The sequence below is a fragment of the Anas platyrhynchos genome, chromosome 6 (assembly GCF_047663525.1).
Source record: "Anas platyrhynchos isolate ZD024472 breed Pekin duck chromosome 6, IASCAAS_PekinDuck_T2T, whole genome shotgun sequence".
In the NCBI taxonomy this organism is placed as follows: Eukaryota; Metazoa; Chordata; class Aves; order Anseriformes; family Anatidae; genus Anas; species Anas platyrhynchos.
In genome coordinates, this window is record NC_092592.1 from 2697157 (window position 1) to 2720380 (window position 23224).

General features: G+C 55.5%; 3 protein-coding genes and 1 long non-coding RNA gene across 5 annotated transcripts; 3 read left to right on the plus strand and 1 right to left on the minus strand.

Moving 5' to 3' along the window:
* Nucleotides 1-214: 214 nt before the first annotated feature.
* Nucleotides 215-2683, plus strand: LOC140002782 (uncharacterized). Its single transcript, XM_072040005.1, has 8 exons — nt 215-593; nt 816-1076; nt 1170-1297; nt 1463-1542; nt 1652-1772; nt 1848-1934; nt 2066-2170; nt 2322-2683. Exons 3-8 carry the CDS (start codon nt 1247-1249, stop codon nt 2664-2666), a joined length of 789 nt encoding a protein of 262 aa, XP_071896106.1. The 5' UTR covers nt 215-593; nt 816-1076; nt 1170-1246; the 3' UTR covers nt 2667-2683.
* Nucleotides 2683-6643, plus strand: LOC140002775 (maestro heat-like repeat family member 5). The gene is made up of 14 exons (XM_072039993.1): nt 2683-2930; nt 3188-3337; nt 3450-3604; nt 3695-3842; nt 4042-4220; nt 4303-4440; nt 4626-4740; nt 4885-5022; nt 5207-5383; nt 5557-5709; nt 5906-6006; nt 6115-6217; nt 6309-6368; nt 6507-6643. Exons 1-12 carry the CDS (start codon nt 2922-2924, stop codon nt 6206-6208), a joined length of 1557 nt encoding a protein of 518 aa, XP_071896094.1. The 5' UTR covers nt 2683-2921; the 3' UTR covers nt 6209-6217; nt 6309-6368; nt 6507-6643.
* Nucleotides 6644-8463: 1820 nt separating this feature from the next.
* LOC140002793 (uncharacterized) lies at nt 8464-10516 on the plus strand. Its single transcript, XR_011810319.1, has 6 exons — nt 8464-8577; nt 8833-8892; nt 9345-9482; nt 9623-9724; nt 10148-10210; nt 10390-10516. It is a non-coding gene; the product is annotated as an uncharacterized lncRNA (long non-coding RNA).
* Nucleotides 10517-17378: 6862 nt separating this feature from the next.
* Nucleotides 17379-22868, minus strand: LOC119715364 (zinc finger CCCH domain-containing protein 11A-like). Of its 2 annotated transcripts, XM_072039998.1 has the most exons (7): nt 22529-22867; nt 21785-22009; nt 21478-21554; nt 20599-20791; nt 19789-19958; nt 19313-19374; nt 17379-18768 (listed from the first exon to the last, which is right to left on the minus strand). In XM_072039998.1, exons 2-7 carry the CDS (start codon nt 21990-21992, stop codon nt 18501-18503), a joined length of 978 nt encoding a protein of 325 aa, XP_071896099.1. In that variant the 5' UTR covers nt 21993-22009; nt 22529-22867; the 3' UTR covers nt 17379-18500. The 2 variants fall into 2 exon arrangements, with proteins under 2 accessions (XP_071896099.1, XP_071896098.1); XM_072039997.1 differs by having other exon boundaries at nt 21785-22868.
* Nucleotides 22869-23224: the final 356 nt, after the last annotated feature.

Sequence of the window (23224 nt, forward strand, 5' to 3'; positions counted from 1 at the left end):
CCTTTCTTTGCAGCTGAGAAGCATACAGGCATGGCACCAAGGCTCCTCTGTGTAGACCACAGCCTTGTTCTTAAGCACCCAGCTTTCAGGACGTTTTCATCACTAAGAGAGCCTATAGTTGGGATCCAAAGCCGCCTTTTTATCACCTACTCCCTCTGTTTTTGGACACAGGCTCTCATTTTCAGGGCCCAAAGCATTCTTTTTAGACCTCAGCGTGACATATCGAGGCAGAAAGCCTCTTCCTGGGGCTCCAAAGCCTTGTTTGCAAGGATAACCCCTCCTTTTTAGTGGCTTTTTCTTGCTTCCACGTCAATGTCGTGGACCAGGCGGCCACTTCCAAGGAACAGTTCCCCGTGTTTAGGGTCCACGATGTTATTCTAATTTAGTCTGCCCACTGCAGGGCCCAGGCAGCGTCTCCGGAACCGGCAGCAGGGCCTCTGGGGTGGGTCCCGTCCCAACAGACACAACGGACCTGGTTCCGTGCAGCAGCGACGGCTTGGAGTGCTCCCAGGTGCTCCAGGTGCGAAGCAAAGGCACAAAGCGCGGGCACCTTGCCCCAGAAACCCAGCGCAGGAGCCAGGGCTGAGGAGCAGGTGGGGCAGCGCTGCCAGGGCTGCGCAGCGGGGCCGGCCCCAAGGGGCCTGGTTCGGCAGTGGGGCTGGGGGCAGCCCCGGGCAGGGGGACCTCCCTCCAGGACAGGGGCTGGCGTCTGCAGGCCCCTGGGGACAGGACCCCCGCGGGGCTCTGGGGCCATCCGCGGGGGCCTGGGGCCGGTGGCAGCGGTGGCACTTTGTGGCATCCCTCCCCCGCCACAGGAGCAGGAGCCACATTCCCTCCTGAGCGCTCCCGGCAGGATGTCAGGGAGACCCCCCTGCTCCCCGCGAGCGGCCTGGCTGGAGGAGGCTGGGGCCTCCCCGGCCTCCAGGCCCCAGCCGCAGCCCTATGAGGAGACTGAGGTGCAGCCACTGCAGGCGCCCTCTGGCTCAGGCGTGGGCCCTTCTGCCTCGGCCGTGGCGCATCAGGAGGAAGAGGACGCCCTGAGCTTCCTCCGCGCTTGCTGCAGCCGCAGACCCAAGGTACCACTTGCTTTTGTGCCACGGCTGCTGGCCTCCTGCGGGCAGCCCCTGCTGGGCTCCCCTGACCCGCTCGCTCGTCTCTCCCCTCCGCAGCTCAGCGAGAGGCGCAGAAGCTGAGGTTTCTGGCCTCCATCTGCGACGCCTGCCAAGCCGCCGTCGCGGACCCCCGCATGTGGGACGCGGTGTATTTCTGCCAGCTGGAGGTGGCGCAGAGCATCGAGGTGAGGGGACACCCTGCCCCGCGGGGAGCACCCTCTGGCCGGGTGCTGGGCACCGGGAGCCGTCTGGGACGGGGCAGCCATCCTGTAGGCTGTAGGCCAGCCCCTGGAGCCGCTCGCTGGCCAGGAGATGCTGCCCTGTGCCATCCATCGCGCTGTGCCCTGCAGGCGCTGCTGCAGGAGGAGCCCAGCGATCGCCTGGACACGGAGGTGCGGCAGAAAGCCATGCTCGCCATCGCCGCCATGAGGTACCTGGGCCAGCACGGGCTTGGCCGCCACTGCCGGCCAGGGGCCCTGAGTGGGGCACAGGGTGCCGCACAGGGGGCGTTCCACACCTCTGCCCCCCTCCCCTTGCAGCACAGCGCGGCTGCTGCCGCAGGGCATGACCAACGGCATCCTGCGTGCCTGCTTCCGCGGGGTCTTCCACCTCCCTGGCCACGAGGACGGGACAGACATGGACACGTCTCTCTACGTCAGGGTATGCATGGGCTGGGCTCTGGGGATGCCACTGCTCCATGTTTGGGCGCCCCGAGCCCTGTCCTCCTCTTTGCAGACTGTGGAAGCCCTGGACAGCCTGCTGCAGGCGCTGGTGAGCAGCGCCGGCGCCTGTGGCCTCCTGGAGCTGCAGAACATCTTGAAGGTGGGGCTGGGCAAAGGCTGGGCTTCAGCAGGACGGGGACACGGCCACCCGCCTGGCCAGCGCAGCGGGGGGACGACGGGAAGGAGCAGTGCCCTGTGCTGCGGGCACACCAGCAGCTTTTCTCCCCCCAGCTCCTGCTGCCCTTCACCCAGCAGCAGCCGGAGGCCATGGAGGAGAGGGCCATGGTGCGGATCGCCGGGCTGGCCGCCTTCCTCAACACCTGCTCCTTGCCCCAGGTAGGGAGCCCCTGCTGCAGGCAGCCCCGGCGCCCCCAGCCTCGCTCCCCGGCTGCGGCTCTCCCCATCTCCAGGCTTGCGCAGAGCCGGGGCTGGGGCTGGGGCCCTGCCGCCCCGCTCAGCCATGGTCCCGCGCTGCCTCTCTCCCCAGGTCAGCTCCTGCTTTGCAGGAGCCACAGTGCTGAGGCATCATCACCCCGAGAAGCACCGCTTCGCCTTGCTTGGGAGGCTGGTGGGGTACCTCCTCCTGTGCTGCACCTGCGAGAGCGAGGGAAAAAGCCACGAGGCAGCCAAGGCTGTGCGCCACCTCTGCCTCTTCATCACACAGCAAAGAAGTGAGCGGAGCTGCGTCGGGCCGGGTCCCTCCAGACACAGGCACAGCCAGGCCAGCACCAGGCCGCCTGGGCCCCTCTCCTCAGCAGGAGAGACCCGAGCGAGCGAACGAGCGAGCCCGGCTGCCTTGCCGCGGGCTGACGAGCTGTTCCCCCTGCCCTGAGCGCGAGAGCCCGGGCCCTCCCTGGCCGCGCTGCCCCCGGCTCTGCTCTGGCATGCCCCCTTCCTGCCAGGGAGGCTTGTGCCCGAGCCCCCGGCTGCCACTGCCAGCTCCCCAGGCCCCCCCGCCGACAGACACTGTGTCCGCTTTTCTCCAGGCACAAGGCTGTGCGACCAGGATGCCGAGCAGCCGCAGGGCTGGCAGAGCTGGCGAGCTCGGCTGTCCTTGCGGCTCTCCGAAGACAGCAACAGCAACAGGATGTTCATGGTGAGAAGCGCCAGCCCCGAGCCCTGAGCCCTGAGCCCTGAGCCCTGAGCCCCGGAGGAGAGCCCGGCCCTGCGACAGCAGCAAGAGGACCGGCGCTGTCCCCGACAAAGCCCGGTCCCCACCGGGCCCGCACGCGGCCGCACCCCAGCTGGCGCCCAGCCCCTGCTCCCAGCTCTCCTGGGGCGCTGGGAGCAGCAGGGCTGAGCGGGGCCGTCGCAGCCCTCGCGGTGGCTGACGTGCTGCCCTTCCTCCCACAGATCTTCATGAAGTACCTGCAGCCCTCGGAACGCCTGGGCGTCTTCCTCGCCGCCGTCCAGAGCATGAGAGCCCCGAGTCCCCACAGCACCGAGCTGGCTGCCCACATGGTGGACGTGCTGGCGGCAGAGACCGACTTCCATTCGGGACAGGTGGGTGCCCGCCAGCACCCCCGGCCACGGCCACGGCTCCAGCCTCCAGAGCTCCTCGGGGCTCTGTTCCTGCCCTGGTGCCGGCCCAGTCTCAGCCGTGTCCCACCGGCAGGTGCTCCACATCGTGTGGGCCATCTACAGAAGCCTGCCGTCCGTCAGAGCCGCGCTGGCCCTTCAGAGCCTGGACAGGGCCCTGCTGCTGCTGGCCAGCAAGCGCCCCAGGGAGACGGTTGCCAGCCTGCTGCAGTGCTCACTGACCTGCACCAGGTACGGGGCCCAGCAGGGCTCCTCTCGCACACCCCCAAAGCCGTCAGCCGGGCCGGGGGCGGCCCTGCTGACAGCCCGGGGGTCCCGCAGCGTCGCCGTCACCATGTGGAGGGCGATGGTGTCTGAGCCCCCAGCCACAGAGAGGGTGCTGCACGAGCTGCTCCGCATCCTCATGAACCAGTCTGGCTGCAAGACATCCACCTCCACCAAGCACCACCTGCGCATCCAGGCCCTGGCCGTGAGTTCCTCGCTTGCCCGTCTGCGTCTCCATCGGGCAGGGGCAGGGGCAGGGGCAGGGGCAGGGGCAGGGGCAGGGGCCCCGCTCCCCTCCCCTGGCCCCTGCCAGCCTTCTCCGCACCCTGGGGCACCAGCCTGGGGGGCTGCGTCCTCCTCTGTCCCTCCCTGCCCACGCCTCCGCCTCCGGCTGCTTCCTGCAGGCAGCAAGGCCCCTCCACGAGATCCTCCTGCTGCCTACCAGCCGGGGGGAGGCGAAGGCCATTTTCCCCCAGCTCTTCCTGGCCCTCCTCTTCCAAGTGTCCTTCACCACGGAGCTGAAGCTGCAGGAGGTGCAGGTCTTCTGGGAGAAGCACCAGCAGGACCTGCTCACTCCCGTCAGGTGCCACATCCCCGGCCCCTGCTGCTCAGAGGAGCCCAGGGCTGGGGTTCCCGGCGTGACCCGGGCCCTTCTCTGCCTGCAGGTCCACGGTGCAGGCCCTGAAAGCACTGCTCCGCAGCGTGGGCCTGGGGAGCCAGGTGCTGGCCATCGAGGCGCAGGGCGTCTGGGCCGCGCTTCTCAGCGCCGAGAGCCACCTCTGGGGCGTGCAGGTGGTGGCCAGGTGAGAGCCCCTCGTCGGCACCATCCCAGCCCTGGAGGTGACAGGGGCTTCTCGGAGGAAGTGCTGCCACAGCATGGGTGCCCGTGGCCGCTGGGCTGGTGGCAAAAGAGAGCGCTGCAAAGCCAGGAGAGCTGGGCCCGCCCGGCTCGGGGCTGACGGCGCCTGCTTGCCGTTCTCCCTGCCAGGGAAATGAAGGAGTTGCCCAGGAGCCTGCGCACCACCATCATCCACCAGCTGGTTGAGCTGCTCCGCACGGAGGCCTCCTCCTGGCAGACGGTGGCCATGGTCATCCTCAGCAAGGTGAGCAGGGGCAGCAGGAGCAGCGAGCCCACGTGGGGCTCTGCACAAGCCCTGCTGCCTCGGGGCCAGGCTTGGCCGTGCCCTGGCATTCCTGCCCTGGCATTCTTGCTGCTGAGCCGGCACTGCGCCCCACGTCCTTTTCAGCTGCTGGAGTGCACAGAGCTCGGCGACGAGCTGGACTGCGTCGTGAGCCTCTTTGCCAGCTACCTGCGGAGCCCGTGCCTGGGCATGCAGAGCCTGGTGCTCAGGGCGATCCTGGGGCTCACCGAGAGGCCGGCCACGGTGAGCGGGGGCAGCCGGCAACGCCACGAGTGCCGCGGCTTGGGCTGGGCTGGCCCCGGGCTCTTGTGGCTCGGCACCTTGCCAGGCAGCGGGGAGGGGAAGGGGCGTTGGGCGGGCTGGGAGAGTGTTTTCGCCCAGGGGGCAGTCATTGCTTTCCCCAAAGGAAGGTGTTTTGTTCACACAGGCGAGGCAAACGCTCGTCCTGCTGCTGAGCATCACGGAGCAGCTGCAGGCTGCAGACAGCGACACCCGCGCTGTCGCTCTGCCCATGCTCAGCACCATGCTGCGGCTCCTGGAGGGGAGGACGCTCAGCCTCGCGGCTCTGGAGCTGGCCAGCAAGCTCCCAGCCCTCTTTGGCGACGTAAGGCTGCGTCCCCATGGCTGCGTCCCTGGGACAGCCCGCTGGGGGCTCTCCCTGCCCGCTTCCCAGCCCTGGGCGCTGCGAGCCCTTGGGCAGGCTCGTTTTGCAGCGCTTTTGGGGGCTCGGGGACTTTGCCCCCAGTGGGACCCATGTCCCCCTCTCGCCCTCCCCAGGACTCAAGTACGGTGCGGCTTCTCTCTATTTGCCTCTTCCTCGACACGCTGGGCTTTGTGGAGGGCAGCCAAGAGAAGCTGCAGCAGGTGGCACACAGGAGCCTGCTCCCGCTGTCCTTCCACCTGCACGACCAGGACGAGAGCGTGGCCGAGGTGGGCATTTTGCTCCTCGGGGGAGGGTGATGCTGACTGCCCTGCCCTGCCCTGCCTTGGGGGCCCCCGAGCACCAGGGGTGCTGCAGCTGCTGGCAGCGTTAGTCTCCACTGAGGCCCCCTCCCTGCGGAGGGGCTGCGGGGGGGGGAGCAGGGTCTTCTGCCCAGGCTCTGCTGCCATCTCAGCTGTTCTGCAGGCCTCCCGGGAAGCCCTCCTTGGTGTCGCGCGCTTCCTGCGCTGGAGGCAGCTGGCGCACCTGGCCGAGACGCTCAGAGCTGGAAGATCAGCGAGTGCCTGGTACGCACAGTTCTGCACCTGGGGCCGGGGCCGGGGCCGGGGCCGGGGCCGGGGCCGGGGCCGGGGCCGGGGCCGCCCTGCGCTGAGCCCGTGCCCTTCCCTCTGCAGCTGGCCAGGAGGAGCAGCGCAGCAGAGGAGTACCTGGCCCAGAGCCTGCCCTACCTGCAGAGCCTGCAGGAGCCCCTGCAGCGGGAGGCTGTGAGGTTCACTGGTGAGCCGCGAGCCTGGGGTCCCCCGTCCCTGTGCCTTCGTGCTGCGCCCCGGGGAGCAGCCGGGGGCGCTGACAGGCCGTGTGTCCCCAGGGCTCGTGGGGAGGCACCTGCTGGATCAGCACCAGAGCAAGAGCCAGGACATCTGCCAAGGTGAGCCAGGGAGGGGGATGGCAGGAGCCTGTCCCCTGCTCCCTCCTGGCTGTGCGGAGAGCTGGGGGCAACGTCTGCGGGGGGCCGGGCGCTCTGCGGGCACAGGGCCGTCACCTCGCCTCTCCTCTGTTCTCTCAGTCCTGCGAGGCTTGGCAAACGACCCCTGCGAGTCGGTCTCATCGCTGGCGATTCAGACCTGCAAGCACCAAGGCCACGCTCGCGCTTCAGCTTTCGGCAGCTGTGCTCCAGGCTGCAGAAGGCGTGGAGGAGGCGACGCTCTTCCCCGGCAGGCAGCTGAGCGTGCTGGAGAGCTCCCGGCATCTCCTCCTGCCTGCGGCGCAGCCCCGCTCCCCGGGCACGTTGCCTCCACTTCTCCGGCCTTCTGCGTGCCGGGGGCACGCCCGAAGCAGCTCCCGAAGCCCATGAACAACAGGGCTTCAGCCGGCGCCTCTCCAGCAGCGAGCCTGCTCCAAGACCCCCGCTTCGGCCTGGGACACTGCCAGGGATGGCAGAGCCGCAGCTCCACTGGGCCACCCGCCCTCAGAGCAGAAAGTGGCCTCCTCCTCCTCCTTGTTGCCATCAGAGCTGGCCAGCAGCATCCTCAGCTACACGCAGGCTGTGCCTCCCCAGCCCCGGGGGCACTGTGCAGCCCTCCCTGGAGCGCAGCTCTGCGCACACGCCCCACGCCTGGGGGCCTCGCTCTTTTGCCCTCTCTCTGGCCTTTCGCGCGGTCTCCCCCATTTCCCTTCCCTTCCCTTCCCTTCCCTTCCCTTCCCTTCCCTGCCCTGCCCTGCCCTGCCCTGCCCTGCCCTGCCGTCCCTTCATTTTTTTCCTCCCTCTCCCTTTTCCCTTTAATTAAACTTTTTGTATCTCAAACCACAAGCTCCATGTGTCTGTCGTATTTTCTCCTCCTGCCTCTTGGAGGAGGGGCAGGGAGAGAGCGGCCGTGCTGGAACTCGGCTGCCCACCTGAGGAAAACCAGCACCCTGTTGGGACAGCAGGGGCGTGCTGGAGTGCTGCCTTTCTCCACTTCACCATTTTCCCGGAGGAAGGATCTGCCCCCTCTGACTCTGGCCAGCACTGAGCGTCCTTTTGGGTTTCAGACCATGCAGCCCAGAGGCTTTGAGGGACCAAAGAAGCCTTTTAGGATCCAACACCATTTTTCTCTTTCTGTTTTTCCTTTTCTGTTTTTATTTGTTTTCTATTTATTTATTTATGTATTTATTTTGAATCGTACAGACCCAAGGCCTCTAGGATGCTGAGGATGCTGCTGGCCAGCTCTGATGGCAACGAGGAGGAGGAGGAGGCCACTTTCCACACTGAGGGCGGGTGGCCCAGTGGAGCTGCGGCTGTGGCTGATGCCACGCAGCCCCAACCCATGCATGCAGCCCCTGTGCCAGCAGGGTGCGGCCATGAGGTCACAGCGCCGCGCTGTGACGCTGTGCCAGGCCACGGGCACCTCTCTGCGCCGGCCCCAACGGCGGCACTCACGCGGCGGTGGCAGCATGGGGCGGATGTGGGGGGCTGCGGCCCCCACCCGCCTCCTCCTCCTCCTCCTCGTGCTGTGTGCCCGGGATGCCTGGGCTATGCCAAGGCGAGCGCTGGGAGCAGGTGGGCGCCAGCGCCGGAGGCAGCGGCAGGGCCGGATGCGGGCGAGTCGCCGGAGGGGCTGGGGGCCGAAGCCTGGGCTGAGCCCCCCGGGGCCCCTGTGAGCCGAGCCATGCGCCGCGCTGCCCCGGCTCCAGCCTTCCCCTCCGTCGGGAGGTCCCTGAGCCCCGCCGCAGCCTCGGGCATCTCGCCCCGTGCCCCGGCCCCTCCGTCACTGCAGGGTGCTCGGGGGCACAGCGGGCAAGGGGAACGTGTCTGCTCTCTGCTTGCTTCCAGGTGACGATGCGCTCGGCAGCGCTTCCCCAGCTCCTCAGCTGGGTCCTGGAGTGGAGCTCCAGGGGCAGCCCAGCGGTAAGTTGTCACCGTCCCCTGCCTCCAAAGCAGCAGCACTGGTCCGCGGGCGACTGGAGGTCCTGCGCAGGCAGACCACCCCCTTCCGAGGGGTCGTCCGCTCCCTGGGGGGGCTTCCCGAGGGCAGACTTGGTTGCAGCACGCAGTGGAAGCCCTCCTCACCTGTCCTGGCCCCCATCTGTGCCCGCAGGCCGTGCTGTTCCAGCTGCGCCGTGGAATCCTGCTCCTGAGACTGGGTGGCACCCCACAGGTACGTGGGCTACGGTGTGGCTCTTGCTTTCCTTGGGGTTTGTTGGTGGCTTTCTGCGCCAGCTGAGCAGTGCTGCAGCCTCTCCCTGGCCAGTGGGCTCTTCTCCACAAGAAGCGGGGACGAGTGTTTTTCCGCCAGCTCGCCCTGCTCCTGGGCCCTGCGCCGTGCCCCGGCCCCTCTGTCAGCCACCGCAGGGCGCTGGGGCAGAAGGAGCTCCCAGCACGCACTGGCAACGGTTTTGCTCTGTGCCTGTAGGTGATTTGTCCGGGACGTCCGAGCATGGTCCTGTCCTCGTGCCCCAGGGCGATCCCCCAGGTAAGTCAGCGGGAGGGAGGAGCGAGCATTGCCCTTGTTGTTTGCTGCCCGCGTGCAATGGACCTTCAGCCTTCCTTGGCCTCAGCCGCGCAGGAGAGCAGAGAGGGAAGGGCTCAGGCTCGGTGACACGCCTGGGGCGCTTTGCCTTGCCAAGCTGTCTTTGCCAGCCGCTCCGCCCCCAAGCGTGCTGCAGAGCCAGCGGGCACGGTGGGCTTGAGTTTCGAGCCTGGGCTGAGCTCTGGGGAGGCCCTTCTCTGGGCAGCTGCACGCACGCTTCGTTCGTTTTGTCCCGGCACGCTGGCACTGCAGGCCCCTGCTGCCTGTTTGCAAGAGGCTCCTGGGCAGGAGGGAGAGCCCAGGGCCATGCAGCAATCCCCTGTGGGAGCTGCGCGATGGGAAGAAGCATCCCGCCCTGTTTGGTGGGAGCTGCTCTGTTCTGTGTTTGCTTGCAGGTGTGGCTGTAGGCGACGGCTCTCCAGCTTCCGCGCTGGGTCCTCGAAGAGCAAGGCATCAAGCGAGAAGAGGCCAAAGCTCCCAGAGGACCTCGGCAATCCTGCAGGAAATCCTGCAGGAACTGGAGGGAGCACAGGGTGGGTGTGCTGCACGGGGAAGCCTGAGGGGCTGGCTACAGCCGTGTGCATGCTGAGAAGCATCGCCTGCTGCAGCTAGAAGCATCCTCCTGCTGAGGAGTGGTTGCTCCCAGTGCAACTGTGCCGCTTTCTTGCCGAAGGGGCGGACGGAGAGGCTGTGCAGAAGGAGGCGCTTCCCAGGGGAAACACGCTGCCAGGCTCGGAGGGAGCGCCAGAGGCAGCGCCAGCGACCGTCCCGCCAGGTAATTGCCGTCCGGTGGCACGCTTAGCACAGAGCAGGTGCTGCCAAAGGAGCCTGGAAGCGCTCTGCAGGAGGGCTGTGGGCTCTGGCGCGCGGAGCTCAGCGCCAGCAGTGTGCCAGAGATGCTGGCGGGCCTCTGTGCCTGTGGGTGGGGATCGCCTGCCTCCCACCGCAGCCAGTTGCAGCCCGTGACCCGTACCGGAGCGTACCTCCCGCAGCACCTGAGCCCCGCAGCTTGCCCAAGTCCCCAGGGGCCCAAAGCAGCACCGCAGCAGCGAGTGGGACCCCTCCTGTGACCTGCGGCCCAGGGGGCTGCACGGACTTGCAGAGGGAGCCTCTCCATCCGCCCGTCTGTCCGCCCGTCCTTCGGCATCCTCTGTGCCTAAGCCGTGCTGAGGCTTTCCCTTTCTCTCCTTCTTGGCAGTGCTCTCGGAGCCCGGAGAAGCCCGCCACACCGGGGTGTTCCAGTTTTTTCAAGAGAATCCAGGTACTGAGCAGCCCGTAAGCGGGAGCCGCGAGCATGGCAGCGGCGCCTTCTGCTGCAAGCAAGGCAGCTTCTTCCCGGAGAGGCTGGCAGCGGGAGAGCGACCGTCTCGGCACTGCCAGAGCTCCCGCAGGCTGCCCAGCAGCGCGAGGACGCGCTAAGGCCCAGAGCTGTTCCTCCAGGTGCGGCTGGCGAGAGGAGCGCGAGTGCCTCGGCCGGTGCCGCCGTGCGCAAGCACTGCCTCGTGAGCGCGGCGGCAATCGTGGGCTCCCTGCTCTTCAGCACGCTTCTGTGCTGCGGGGTCATCCGGCTGCGCAGGAGAAGACAGCAGTGAGCGGCCGTCTCTCGCCCCAGCTCCCCGTCGGCCGGCTGCCGCTGGCCTTGCAGCACCGCCGGTGAGGTGCTGCGGCGCGGCCGCCGGGTGCTGCCCAGCCTCCTCTCTCCGCAGGCGCCTCTCCGCAGCCTCAGAAGCCCGGGCACCGAGACGGGCCCAGCGCCAGCGGCCGCCACCCGGGCCTGGACGAGCGCACCCCAGCCGGCTGCAGCGCGACCGGCCCAGCGCCCTCCAGCCCCCGTGGATACCACCCCCCCGGCCCCCACCACCGTCCCGGCCCTCCTGCCAGGGCTGGGGGCGGCCCCCCCGGCGTGCGGGGCAGCGGGGGGGTGAGGACTGGCAGCCGTCCGGCAGCTTTTCTGAGTAAAGCTCTGCACCCGAATCGCCAGTGTCCAGGCTGTGCTTCGCCTCGCGCTAAGTGGCCAGGGGAGGGAGAAGCTACAAGCAACCTGCGGACACCTTTCCCCCCTCTCCAGCCTCTTCTGCCGCTTGTCCCCGCTCTCTTGCCCTGCTCCAGCACGCAGGCCCTCCCATGGCATTGCAGGCCTTCCCAACGGGGTCCTGCATGGGCTTCCCTTTCTCTGCGAGACCAGGAAAGGGGAGGCACCGCCATAAACAGGCTGTTCCCAGTGCTGGCAGCCTTGGGGACACCAGAGCATTCCAGACACGAGCTGGGGCTCTCTTCCGAGCAGCTGCGAACGAGGCTGTCCCTTCTCAGATCCGCTTTCCAGCCAGCAGCAGAACAGAGGCAGAACCTCTTCCTCCAGCTTTCCTGCTTCTTTCGCGCTGTTTGCCTGCCTGTTCTTTGTCTCCTTGTCCTGGCCAGCCTGTTGTCCGGCGCCCTGTGGGCTGGACACACAGCTCTCTGTCTCCTCAGGCTTTTCCTTAGAGCATCAACAAGTCCTGAGCCCTGCGGGTTGGATGGCTGAGAGAGGGAGTTAGGGGGATACAAGAAATCATTAGCCACTAAAAAGGAGGAATTATCCTTTCAAACAAGGCTTTAGAGTCCAAGGAAGAGGCTTTCTGCCCTAATATGTGATGCTGGGGCCTAAAAATCATGCACAGCGCAGCCCGCTTCCTCTGTCTGGATCCTAAAGTGATGCTTTGATCCCTCCAGATGGGTGTTTGGACCCAAAGAGGAGGCTTTGGACTCTAACATTCAGGCCTCATCTCCTAGCATGAGGATTTGGGAATTTGAAAGGAGGGCTGTTCCTCTCCAATAAGGCCTCGCCATCTAAGAAGTCCGCATTGCAGGGAACCAGGTCCGTTGTGTCCGTTGGGACAGGACCTGCCACAGAGGCCCTGCTCCCGGTTCCAGAGATGGTCCCTGGGCCCTGATGTGGCAATAATAAGGTTATAATAAAATTGTGACCCTAAAAATAGGGGTTTGTTCCTTGTAAGTGGCAGCCTGGTCTGTAAGATTAATGTGTAAGCAAGAAAAAGCCACTAAAAAGGAGGGGTTACCCTTTCAGACTGCGGCAGAGTCCCGACTTCTCGCCCCGGAGTCCTCACACCAGCAAAAAGCACCAACCAAAGCCTGGGGGAACTTTGGTACAGCACAAGAGAAGGGAGTGGGGGTAGCGGAGCCGCATGGCAGAGCTGCTGCTTTTCACCATTTGATCATCCCTGATAACTGAAAGTAAGTGTCGCGTTAAAGGGGTGTAGCTGATTAACCGTCACGGGCCCGTTTGGATTCAGAGTACTGAACCAGTCGGACATTCACCAAAACTGGGGGTCCGTTCGGACAATCACCAAAAACGTAATAACCGCCTGGGGGTCCACTCAGACATTCACCAAAAACGTATTAACCACCTGGGGGTCCGTTCAGACATTCACCAACAATGCATTAACCGTCTGGGGGTCTGGTTAGATTCAGAACACTGAATTATCACGGATAATCACCCTCACCCAAGTCGCATTAATGAAAGCTATCACAATGCAATCAAGTATGGTTTATTACAGCAACAGATAATCAGGTTCTTTTGGATTGCCGGCGATAGTGACTGTCTGCAAAAGCAAGTTAGTATGTATGAAATACACAGGCGTTATAGGTGTTACAGATGTGACAGGTGTTATAGGTGTTACAGATGTTATAGATGTTATAGGTGTTATAGGTGTTACAGATGGTATAGATGTTACAGGTGTTACAGATGTTATGGGTGTTACAGGTGCACTGCCTAGGAATAAACGCGTTGAAAGGATCAAAGACTCTATATAGAGATTTATAAGCAAATATTCAGATCTCACCCAAAGGCGTCCCAATGGGGGGGGAAGAGAGGCTCAGCCCGTCGACTGATCCCAGGAGTCAGGAGGTCCTAAGGATGCTGTATGTCCTCGGGATGGTATCTCCCCTGACGATGGTATCTTCCCTAACATCCCCTCTCTCTTGGGCCAATTTATATTATTTTCTATCTTTTAGGTGGAGCTTGAGTGGCTCTAGTCAAGCATATCTTAGTTATGATTGGTGTAAAGTTTTCCCGTCTCCGTTTAAAGTAATAGGCTCCGAGAAATTCAGAGCGCATGCTCAGTGAGGGGTGGTCGCACCTTGGAGGCGGGTAGCTTTTGGGATGGAGGTGTGTTTTGGTAATATAATGATATTATAATGAGCAAAAAGTACACTAGGGTACAGCATTTGTCAAAACATGACAGGTCTTTGGCTTAGGGTGGCAAAAAGTGCAGCTTTGTGCACAAGAACAATCGAGGTCCCACCTGATTACAGAGCCTAGCCGTGGTGTCTCCACTCCACTCCACGCTCTGTGGTGTTCCTTAGAGCTAGCACACCAAGTTTCCCCAGCGCGATAGCATCTAAGGTTGGGAGCCTAGGGAACGCTCAGATAATGCAGTTATGCCCTACCCTGAAAGCCTCCTCAAAGCTGTACCTTTTCCTTAAAAACGTGAATGTTAGTTTTATTTTCCTAGTTACTTCAGGCATTTACACCACATAATCCACCCCGTGACTATAGTCACTCAAGCTTCACAACAGTTGGAATATGTCAGGGACATCACATACATTCTCGGATTGAGGTTTATCGAGTGTATGTACATTGTGTAGGGATGCTAAACGTTTCATCATAAACCAGAGTTTGACATACAAACTAATTGTCAGTATAAAACACAATACAGTGAGTATTAGCAGAACAATAACAGGGTGAAGCATCTTGTTGAAGATTCCCTTGGCAGCTGGCGACCATCCAAACAAAGTGTCCCACCATCGGTGTCTCTCATCTCTCTTCACTCTTTCCATCACTCGATGTATTTCTTGTGCATCATGATGGACAGTAATCAGAGTCTTTTGTCCATTTTCTTGGACTTGTGTCATCAGCTGCTTCAGGTCCTCATGCACCAGCAATTTCTTCACCAAGGTGAGGTTCATTCCAATAGGAGTAGGCAGCAGTTCATGAAGCAGAATATAATTAGATGCAATAAGTTGATAAGAAGTGACAGGAACTGAGTATTTAAAATCACATCCTAGAATTTTGGTAAAATTGCAAACACAGACATTAGAGAGATTACTGGTATCTACCACTGTATCATCTACGACTATAGAATCACAATGAGTTCTCATACAAACGCAACCTTTCCCAATACATATAAGTACAGTTTCAAGGGTTTCATTAGGATGTATCTCAAAGTGGCAAATATTTTGCTCAGTGTCAAGACAAATGTCTTGAGATTCTAGCGTGTTACTTTCACAGATGAAACCTTTTTGTTCACGCACAATGCATGCATTTACATCAATTGTTTGCCACTTTCCTCCCTCTTGATGGGCCCATACTTTATGCTCTTTAGGATAAAGTATAGTTCCATTATGATTGAGTCCTAATGCAATGATTGGATATACATTGTATACGGTGGCATTACTTATAGTAAGTATAAAGGCAACAATTTTATCATTTTCTGCATAATGGGTAAAGTTGACTAATTGCCACCAAGCTTGAAATTCTTTTTCAAATTCTGAAGCATTATCCCAAATCAATTTTCGAATTTCAGTGGGCAAAGTTTTTCCTTCTCCCTCTCTAATAATAGCTGCTGCTACAGATTGTATCCATAACTGTGCTTGGATACAGCTCAAGGCAAGGGAGGTATTGCCTTGGGCTTTTCCAAGGGTATTTACAATTAATTGATGATCATTTTCCTCAAGCCAATAAGGATGATTTTATTGGTTGTTCCAATTTCCTTAGGTCATCTGTAGTAGCAGTTATTCTACTCATTAAGACCTCAGCATCAATGCTATTTAATATACCTAATCCTGTCCCTAATAACCCAGTTGCATCCCGTGGCACGCGCTGAGATTGTTTTAGAGAACGTCCATGTAACCATGCTAACCAGCCGGTGTAGGCAGTTCTCAGAAAGGTGGTGCATTTCGAGTTAATTTCAGAGATATTAATATGCAGCGCTAGCTCTACCCTTTTTAGGGACCAACTAGGGTTAAAGAGAATTTGTTGTTGTCCCACATTTTTAATTATGTAAGGACCTGTTTTGAAGATGGAGGGAGTCAGACTAATGGGGGGCTGAGTAGGTTCATTTTCAAATATCTGCGGAGGCAGAGGCTTCTTATCCTTTGTAGTCGATGATGTTTCTGTATTAACCATGAATTCAAATAATATTTCTGTGCCTCTGTAACCCCAAAGACAGTACACAATTATAGGTTTGGTGAAAGTAAAATTGTATCAGCAATCAAAATTTGGTTCAGTTATTTTAGTTATTTGGCAACCAATTTGTATTGTCTGTCCAGACATGGCTTGAAGTTCAGCCATTCTTAGAGAATTGTTCCAACTCCATTCATCTTTTGAAAATATTTTGTTTCCATGTAGAACTAAAGTAGAGAGATTTAGGTCCTTTCTGTTTTGAGATGTTCCAGTGACTGTGCTATACTGTGACAATACATGGTTAAATGCCACGGTGAAACACCTCAGCTCCATGCACAGCCACAGTAGCTAAGTTTCCTTTAAGGTCTGTAATTGCATCAAGGTCAGGGTAAAGCATAGCATCATTAATCCAAACTGTTGATTCGTCATCTTCCAGATGTCCATATACAGTTCGCTCAGGGTTCCTGTGAACACAAAAGAAAATAAAATATGCTCGGTTGTATTCAACCGGCAGGGTTAGAAAGAGGGTGAAATAGCAATCTTTGATTTCCCATGCGTAGAAATATTTGGGAGTAGTTAGCACTATTGCTACTGTTAGAAACACAGAGGGCTTTCACTATCTCTGCCATGTTTGGAACTGCGGCAGTCAAAGGTATAGTGTTAGCATTCAACTGTCTGTATTCCACTGTAAAATGCCATTGCCTGGTTGGTTTCTTTACTGGCCACACTGGTGAATTGTAAGGTGAATGGGTCCTTTTAATAATGTCTCTTTTTTCCAATTCTTTTACCACCCCGTCAATCCCCATAAGTGCTGCTGCTGACAACAGATATTGCCGATCATTAATGATTTTAGCAGGGGATGAGGGTATGGATGTTTGTAACAGACTCAGTCTCATGGTGCCTGAATCCCTTTGATGTGTCGCGAAACTCCACGCAGTTCCATCAGGGAGTTTCCACATACGACCATGCAGTATGTCAAATCCTAAAATATTAGTATATGCAGCACCAACTAATACTTCTATCCTGGTTAATTTTTGTTAATTTCACTCTGGCAACCAGAGTGAAATTTTTGCAGTGGGGCATTGTTTTTCCACACCATTGATTCCCGTGATTTTAACCCTGCGTTGACCAGGTGTTATGCTCAGGGTTTGTGCTGTCTCATGTGTAATTACTGATATTTGGGTCCCAGTGTCAATAAGAAAATTTACCAATATTTTTGGGGGTTCAACAGGAATGGCAATGATAGGGTCAATATGTTCATTAGAGAGCCATTGAATTGTTAATACCTGCCGAGCAGGGTGGCTCACTGCCCTCCCCGGGGATAAGAGTTTTTTTGCCGACACCACAACTCACCTCGTTCCCTATTAGGTTTCAATCTCTCTTTGAATTTGGGATATCTGGGATTTTTAGTGTGGATTTGGCGGACTCGCCGAGAGTGGTCTTGGGATTTAATACTGGATGAATTAATCCAGCCCATTCGGTGTCCGTACTTATCTATGTCTTGTACCAATTCACTCCAGGTGGGAATAGGGGAGTTAGGATTTTGCCTACAACCACTATCATCATCCCTACAAGCAGCTAGTATATGATCTTGGGTGTTTGCTACAAACATCTTAAGACAATCAGGGAGTCCACGGATGAGAGGGGTTAACCGAATCGGATCAATAGGAGCTAACATCGGGGATTTCCTAAATTCATCTCTTTCATATATCGCCTGAATGCAGGCTGCTTTCTGTACTGCTACAGCCAGGTCAGCTCCTGGTGTGGTGGTTAAAAATACTCCAGGTCTCCAAAAGCCTCCTACCTCTTCCTCACTCAACATCATTCGATCTCCTTCTTTAAGAGAAACTCGACACACATACTCAACTTCTGATTCCCCTGATCGCCTTGAGAACTTCTCCTGTATTTCAACCAACTCTGCTGGTGGCAACGGAATTGTTTGCACAGTAGTGCGGATTTCATCATTATCATCAATAGTAGTCTCAGTCTTAACCAAAGGTCTCAAGGAAATGGATTGGGGTTCAGAATCAGAAATCTCTTCAACACCATCATCACTGTCAGACCAGAAATCACTGTCCCAGCTTTCAGGTTCTGCATTATGCAGCACTCCACGAATCTGCTTGACCGGAGCACAAGGCTGTACTTTATTTAACAGATGACTAACCCTCTCCAGCAATTGTTTAAGATGATTATTCTCATGCACAAGTTTATCATTTTCACTCACAAGTTTATCATTTTCACTCACAAGTTTGTCATTCTCAATGGAAAGTTTATTATTTTCATCCAAAAGTTTATCCACTCTGATTCCTAATGTTTTTCCCGTCTCCCTTTCAAAGGCCAATGATGACTTAAACACCTCAATCTCTGATTTCAAAGCTGTATGTTCCGCATCAGAGATCACTTTGGGAGCAGGAGTTTCCTTAGCTTCTTGATGAGCACAAGACAAACAATCTCCTAACACAGCATAAATCGCACCTTTACCCTTTCTTTGACCAATCTTTCGTGAAGCCTGACACGGCTCAATGCGCTCTACCACTTTCTCCTCATCTTTCCAAAACTTTTGGGAAAACTCCTTCCCTGCCTGGGAAGGGGCACATTTATATTTTTGCAGTAGTTTATCCATAGCAATCCTGCCGACTACGCCAATTTTACTGTCGCGTTAAAGGGGTGTAGCTGATTAACCGTCACGGGCCCGACTGGTTCAGTACTCTGAATCCAAACGGGCCCGTGACGGTTAATCAGCTACACCCCTTTAACGCGACAGTAAGGCTGGGTGGGATGACCCCCACCCCCAGTCCTGGCAGCAAGCTTGGTCCACAACACACTGGAATAACGATTCTGCTCCCTCACACCCCTACAGCTTCATCATCTGACACGGGTACAGTCAAAACAATGGCATACACGAGTAAAAGTCAAGAGTTGACATAGTAACTCCAGGATTTGGCTATCAACTGTCCGAGAAATCAGAACACCGAAGCTTCACAATGTGCCCAACATCGAGTTGTGCCAAGGGGGGAGGAAGGAAGAAGCTTTACGTTTAAGCCTTCAGAGCATCGCTCCATCAGAAGATCGATTTGCAGCCACCGTGGCGTGCCAATGGAGATCTTTCTGTGCCGAAAGAAGTGCTTTGTCCTCTCAATAGCGAAGGTAGCCACCTATAGTTACAGAACGGATGCACAAGCCCTTAACTCTGACCAGCAGGGAAATTTAGGACAACTGAGTGCAGATCCTGCCAATTTCTACCCATTCGGACTGTGCTTTAAGTCTCATTGCAAAGCCTCAGTTAGAAAAAGGATCACCTCGGGGTATCCAACAAGAAGAACAGTTTCAATTTTTTTTTTTTTTTAAATATACCATAGGACTACGCAGTTCAACTGTCAATCATCTCGGAGAGTTCAAGGAGGAGCTCATCCTCGTCCTTCCCTAGGTCTAAGTCAATCTCGGCTTCCAGTCTGCCTCCTGAGATTTCCCAAAGTAGCTTCTCCAAATCTTCATCCGCAGATAAGGGCGCGTTCCCTGTGGAACTCAGCCGGCGTGTCCGTGCCTCTTCTAGCTGGGAAGAAGCTGAGGTCGAGGTCTCGAGATCGATCTCCATCTGCTCCTCTAATCTTGCCAGGCTTCCAAGACGCACTTCAGGTCTTGGGAGAGCAAGAAAGAACAATCAGGATATGCCATTTCTTAACGGGAAATCCCTTTTCTGCAAACCGGCTCTTAAAACTGTAGGCAAGCCCTCCTACGCTTCAATCTTACACAGGGATTGTTGTCAATCAACCCAGGGCTACATTTAGAGCCCGATGTGTTACCAGGTACATTTTTCAGTCTGGGGCTTTATCTGTGAAGCCAGGGCACCTGGAGTTGAGGTGGCATTCTTGAGGACCAAAAGGCAGAGGACACTACTCCTCATCTATCACCTCCCGAGGAAGTAGAACTTCACCTCCTCCTCGTTCAGGTATTCAGACAACCCAAGAAGTCACTGGAAAGCTGTGCTGACTTGCAGCATTTAAAGAAAGCCTAATTAAGCAATCCTGCTAGCTGCTAGAAAGTGGTTTCAGGTGACTTATTCCTTTGATGGATTTGGGCTTTAATTATCTCAGAACCCTCCTTTTTTCCCACATGTGACAGAACTTATGTTTCCCTGGGGATATACACTGATTAAGAAAAAGAACAAGTTGGGGTTGTCACCTGTTTTGGGCATTTTCTTCAAGTCTGATGGCTGGGACGTGCTCCGGCACGTCTGAAACACCCTAGAAAGCAGCAAAACAGTATTTATGACACATGGGTAAAAGATTCCTTAATAGCTTTTTCCTCCACACTGCTTCTCCTCTGGCATTGCGGAGCCGTGGCCAAAATACAAAACCAAGGTGCTCCTGAAGAAAGTTCACATTCACCTGGAGGTTACTCATGATCTTGTGTCTTTTAAGAACATGGCATTCATGGACAAAATCCCCCCCACCAGAGAAATCACAGCATCAGAGTACCGGTTAAAGAGTGCCATTCAGCTCATAAATACAGAAGGGTTCTACAAGCATCCTGTAGACAGCTACTGGATTTCCAAGGAAACAGAAGGCCTGCAGAACGTTTGCCTTTTCCACCTTTTCTCCTAGAGGAGGGTAGGAATTTAACAAGGGATCCATCTCTGCGTTAGCCCCTGGCCTTACCATGGCTGCTTTTTTGGCTGGAGGTCCCATCATGTCAGCATCCAAGGCAGTCCGGAGTTCCACAGCTGCTATGGCAGAGGGATAACTCCCAGGTGCCTTACGTTTCAATGCCTTCTTCTTGGGGAAAGTGACTTTCCCACCCGAAGGCTTCGCAGATGTCATCAAGTTGGCTAGAGTAAAAGGAAGAGAGAACTGATACAGTCTTGCTCTGCCTCAGGAAAAATCCAGGTTCTCTTCATCATTTCCACAGTCCTTCTACACAGTTAAATGCATTTGGCCAGCAGAATTGCACCGCCATTGCCTGGATTCTCAGGAATGTTTTCCACATAGTAAACTCTGTCTACCAATAATCCATACAAAGGAACCAAGAAACCGAATAGCTACAGTAAATAAGAATCCAGGACAAGGGAAACCTCAGACACATAGCAATCCTAAGTGCAAGCTAGGTTCACAAATATAGACAGCTTTTATATTTCAAGTCCTGCTCCCTCTAGGAAAGGGAAAAGCAGCAGTTAGAGTAGGACAAGAGCGTATGCAACTGTTGTACCAGCTTCCTCTTCCTTGCAGTGATGTCCCACAGTTAAGTTGTTCTACAAAGTCCAAATTTGTAGTGTCATTTTCTAGTCTCCCGTTCCTTACCTAACATCTGGCTGGCCGGAAAAGAAACAAACTAAGAAAAAGAAAGTCCACACTTCGCTTCGTAGCATTGCGTGGCAAAATGCACCCAGCCAGAGTTACAGCATGAGAACTGTCATCTTCTGTCTGTATTTCAGAAGACAACCTAAGTAACTCTTAACCTTCAACACTTACTTTTAGCTTCCCGGCCCTGAAATTGAGCTGCCACTTTCCCTGCTGGTTCAGTATGAAAGAAGCCAGCAGTAGATTTGACAGCAGCTTCCTCCTTCCCAAGCTTCTCTTGTTGTTCTCGCTGTTGCCACTTCTCCCACCGTCTCTCTTCAAAGCTCTTCTCTGGACATTTACGAGTTCCACTCTGCTGAGTGGGCTAGAAGGAAAGAAAAGTAGTGCATGAATAGGACACAAAAAAAAAAAATAATCCGTGGAGATTTCGTTAAGAAAATCTGATCAGCAATCCCTCCAAAATGGTCTTGATGTGGAACAGCATATTAATATCGTTCAGGTTACTGTTGTGTTTTTTTTTCCCTAAAATTCTGCCTGTAACAAGAGCCATGCTTTACTATGGACACAGTCTCACATATCTGCAATATCCACTATGGCAAGCTTCTTTAAACAGCTAGGGTGTTCTGCTGTACATCTATTTATCCCATTCTTTTTAAGCAGCAGAAAGTCATACAAGTTCCCCTAGACAGTATCCACTGACAGATTGATTTCCTTGAACACAGAACTCTGGCCTTCTGCATTAAATCCTTCATGTCTGACAGATCAAGTCAGTAAGAACAAAAAGAATTCCCTCCACGTTAACTGTGTAGATTTCAGCTGGTGCTAACAGGGTTTCTTTGTTGCTGTGGTATAAACAGACTGATTCCAAGTTTGAGGAGTACAGAGTTGTCTGGAAATGCTGCTGGCGATAGGATTTAGACTGCACTGCAGCTCCTACCAGGTGCTGAAGGGTAAGAACACACTCAAGAGGGTGGCACACGGTGAGTAACCAAACTTGTCAGAATGATCAGAAATTGTACGAATGTATGTGTGTCTTCACAGAGGACTCACCTGTACATCAGGTACAGAGGAAAGTTTAGGACAAGGCTGGTTCAATTCCACTGCCTTCTTTTCTTTTTTTAAAGCACCTGAAAAAGAAGACCAAAAAAAGTTTGGTCAACGGCAGAAATAAAGAAAGCTGGGTACTTGTTTCCAATGTGCATTTATTTCCTTGTGCCCCATGAGAGAGAGAGAGAAAGGCTACAATGTGCAATCCATTCAGCAATTATCCATGAAGCAGATCCTGAGCAAACTGAACTTGCTCAAGATGGGAAGCACCTCACTGGGGCAGGCATTAAAGCATCTGTTTATGGAGCACCTGTTAGTTTTGTGCTCCATAAAGATTTCTGCTCTGCTGGGGCAGGTCCGGGTTGTGCTGAGGGAGCTGCACGAGCAGGTCTTGCCCCTGCGCTGGAATCTTCAGTTTTACCATGCCCTTCAGCCTCGGCTTTGGCTTGAGTTTCGCGTCTCTGAAGAGCTTTCTCACGACGGATTTCCTCCAGTGTTTTCACATGGATCTCTCCCATCGGCTTAGCAGCCTTCCCTGTCATCATCAAGAAATGAGGAGAAGCACCAACATTTAAAGAGAGTCCAGCAATAGTTTCAGTCTCCAACATTTGTCAGAGCACTAAGGAAAACTAATCTTGAGTGTTCCCAATAATGCATCTTAGAACAATATCCTTAGAACAACATTCTCCTCCTCCTCTGAGCCACTTGTATTTTGAAGACCAGCCCTATCCAGAGAGAACTGCTACACAGAAATGCTGCTTTACTTTAGTACTTTTTCAGACTGCATTTCAAATTCCTGCTCCTGGCAGTGGTTCTATTCTAATTGTACGGAACGGTTCACAGAAGCAGCTAAAAACCTTGACAAGGCACAAGTAGAAAAGAAACACACACCTAGAGCCAGATTTCTGATAGTGGCTGTCAGAAGAGCTTCAGCACTCAAGCAAGAGGCATCAGTTCTTTGTTTTCGTTTCAATTAGTTTTTAGGGATGGATGAAAGCAGTCCAAGTTCATGGAAAGGAAGGAGGAGAAAGCATATTTAATATCTAGCTGTTACCTCTCTCAGTACTGGTCTGTTTAGGAGGTAATCCCAGCCTGTCCTTCAGAGACTTGGCAACTTGAACTGCAAAACAGTTCAATTCAAGAACGAATTAGGGAGGCTGCAGAATGTCAACTTCAGGTTCACATTGCAAAACAAGACAGGAAAGGGAACTTTGAATCCCAGTGATTACCACCTCAGCCAACATGCAAAAAGAAACATCACTGGAAAAGGACAAACAGAAAGACTAAATACAAAACCCAGGAATCCAATCCAGATGCCTGTTTAGTACCTGGATCTCTCTTGGGTGCTTTGTCAGCATTTCCCGGAGCCTCTACCTTCTTCCCCAGCCTTTCAGCAAGGCGGCGCTTCACTGGAAGGGTGCTTACATCGTCTTCAGAGAAAACAAGGAATATTGTAAGAACTTTTCTTTGCAGGAAGCTTTGAGAACAGTCAACAATAAGCTTCTATTTTTCAAGCATATTTTCATAGAATTGCCTTTCAGCTGATAAATGATATTTTTTTTTGGCCATTTCTGCAGTCAACACAGATCTCCACTGCAACGTATTTGCCTTTCATACATCAAAAATACTCTTTAATGCAGTCATATATAGAAGGCAGCACCTACGTAACAGCTCATAAAAAGTTCTTACCCGCGGAGGCTTTCCGTTTTCCTTGTCTATCAGCAAGATCTAGTCGAACCACAGGTTCCTC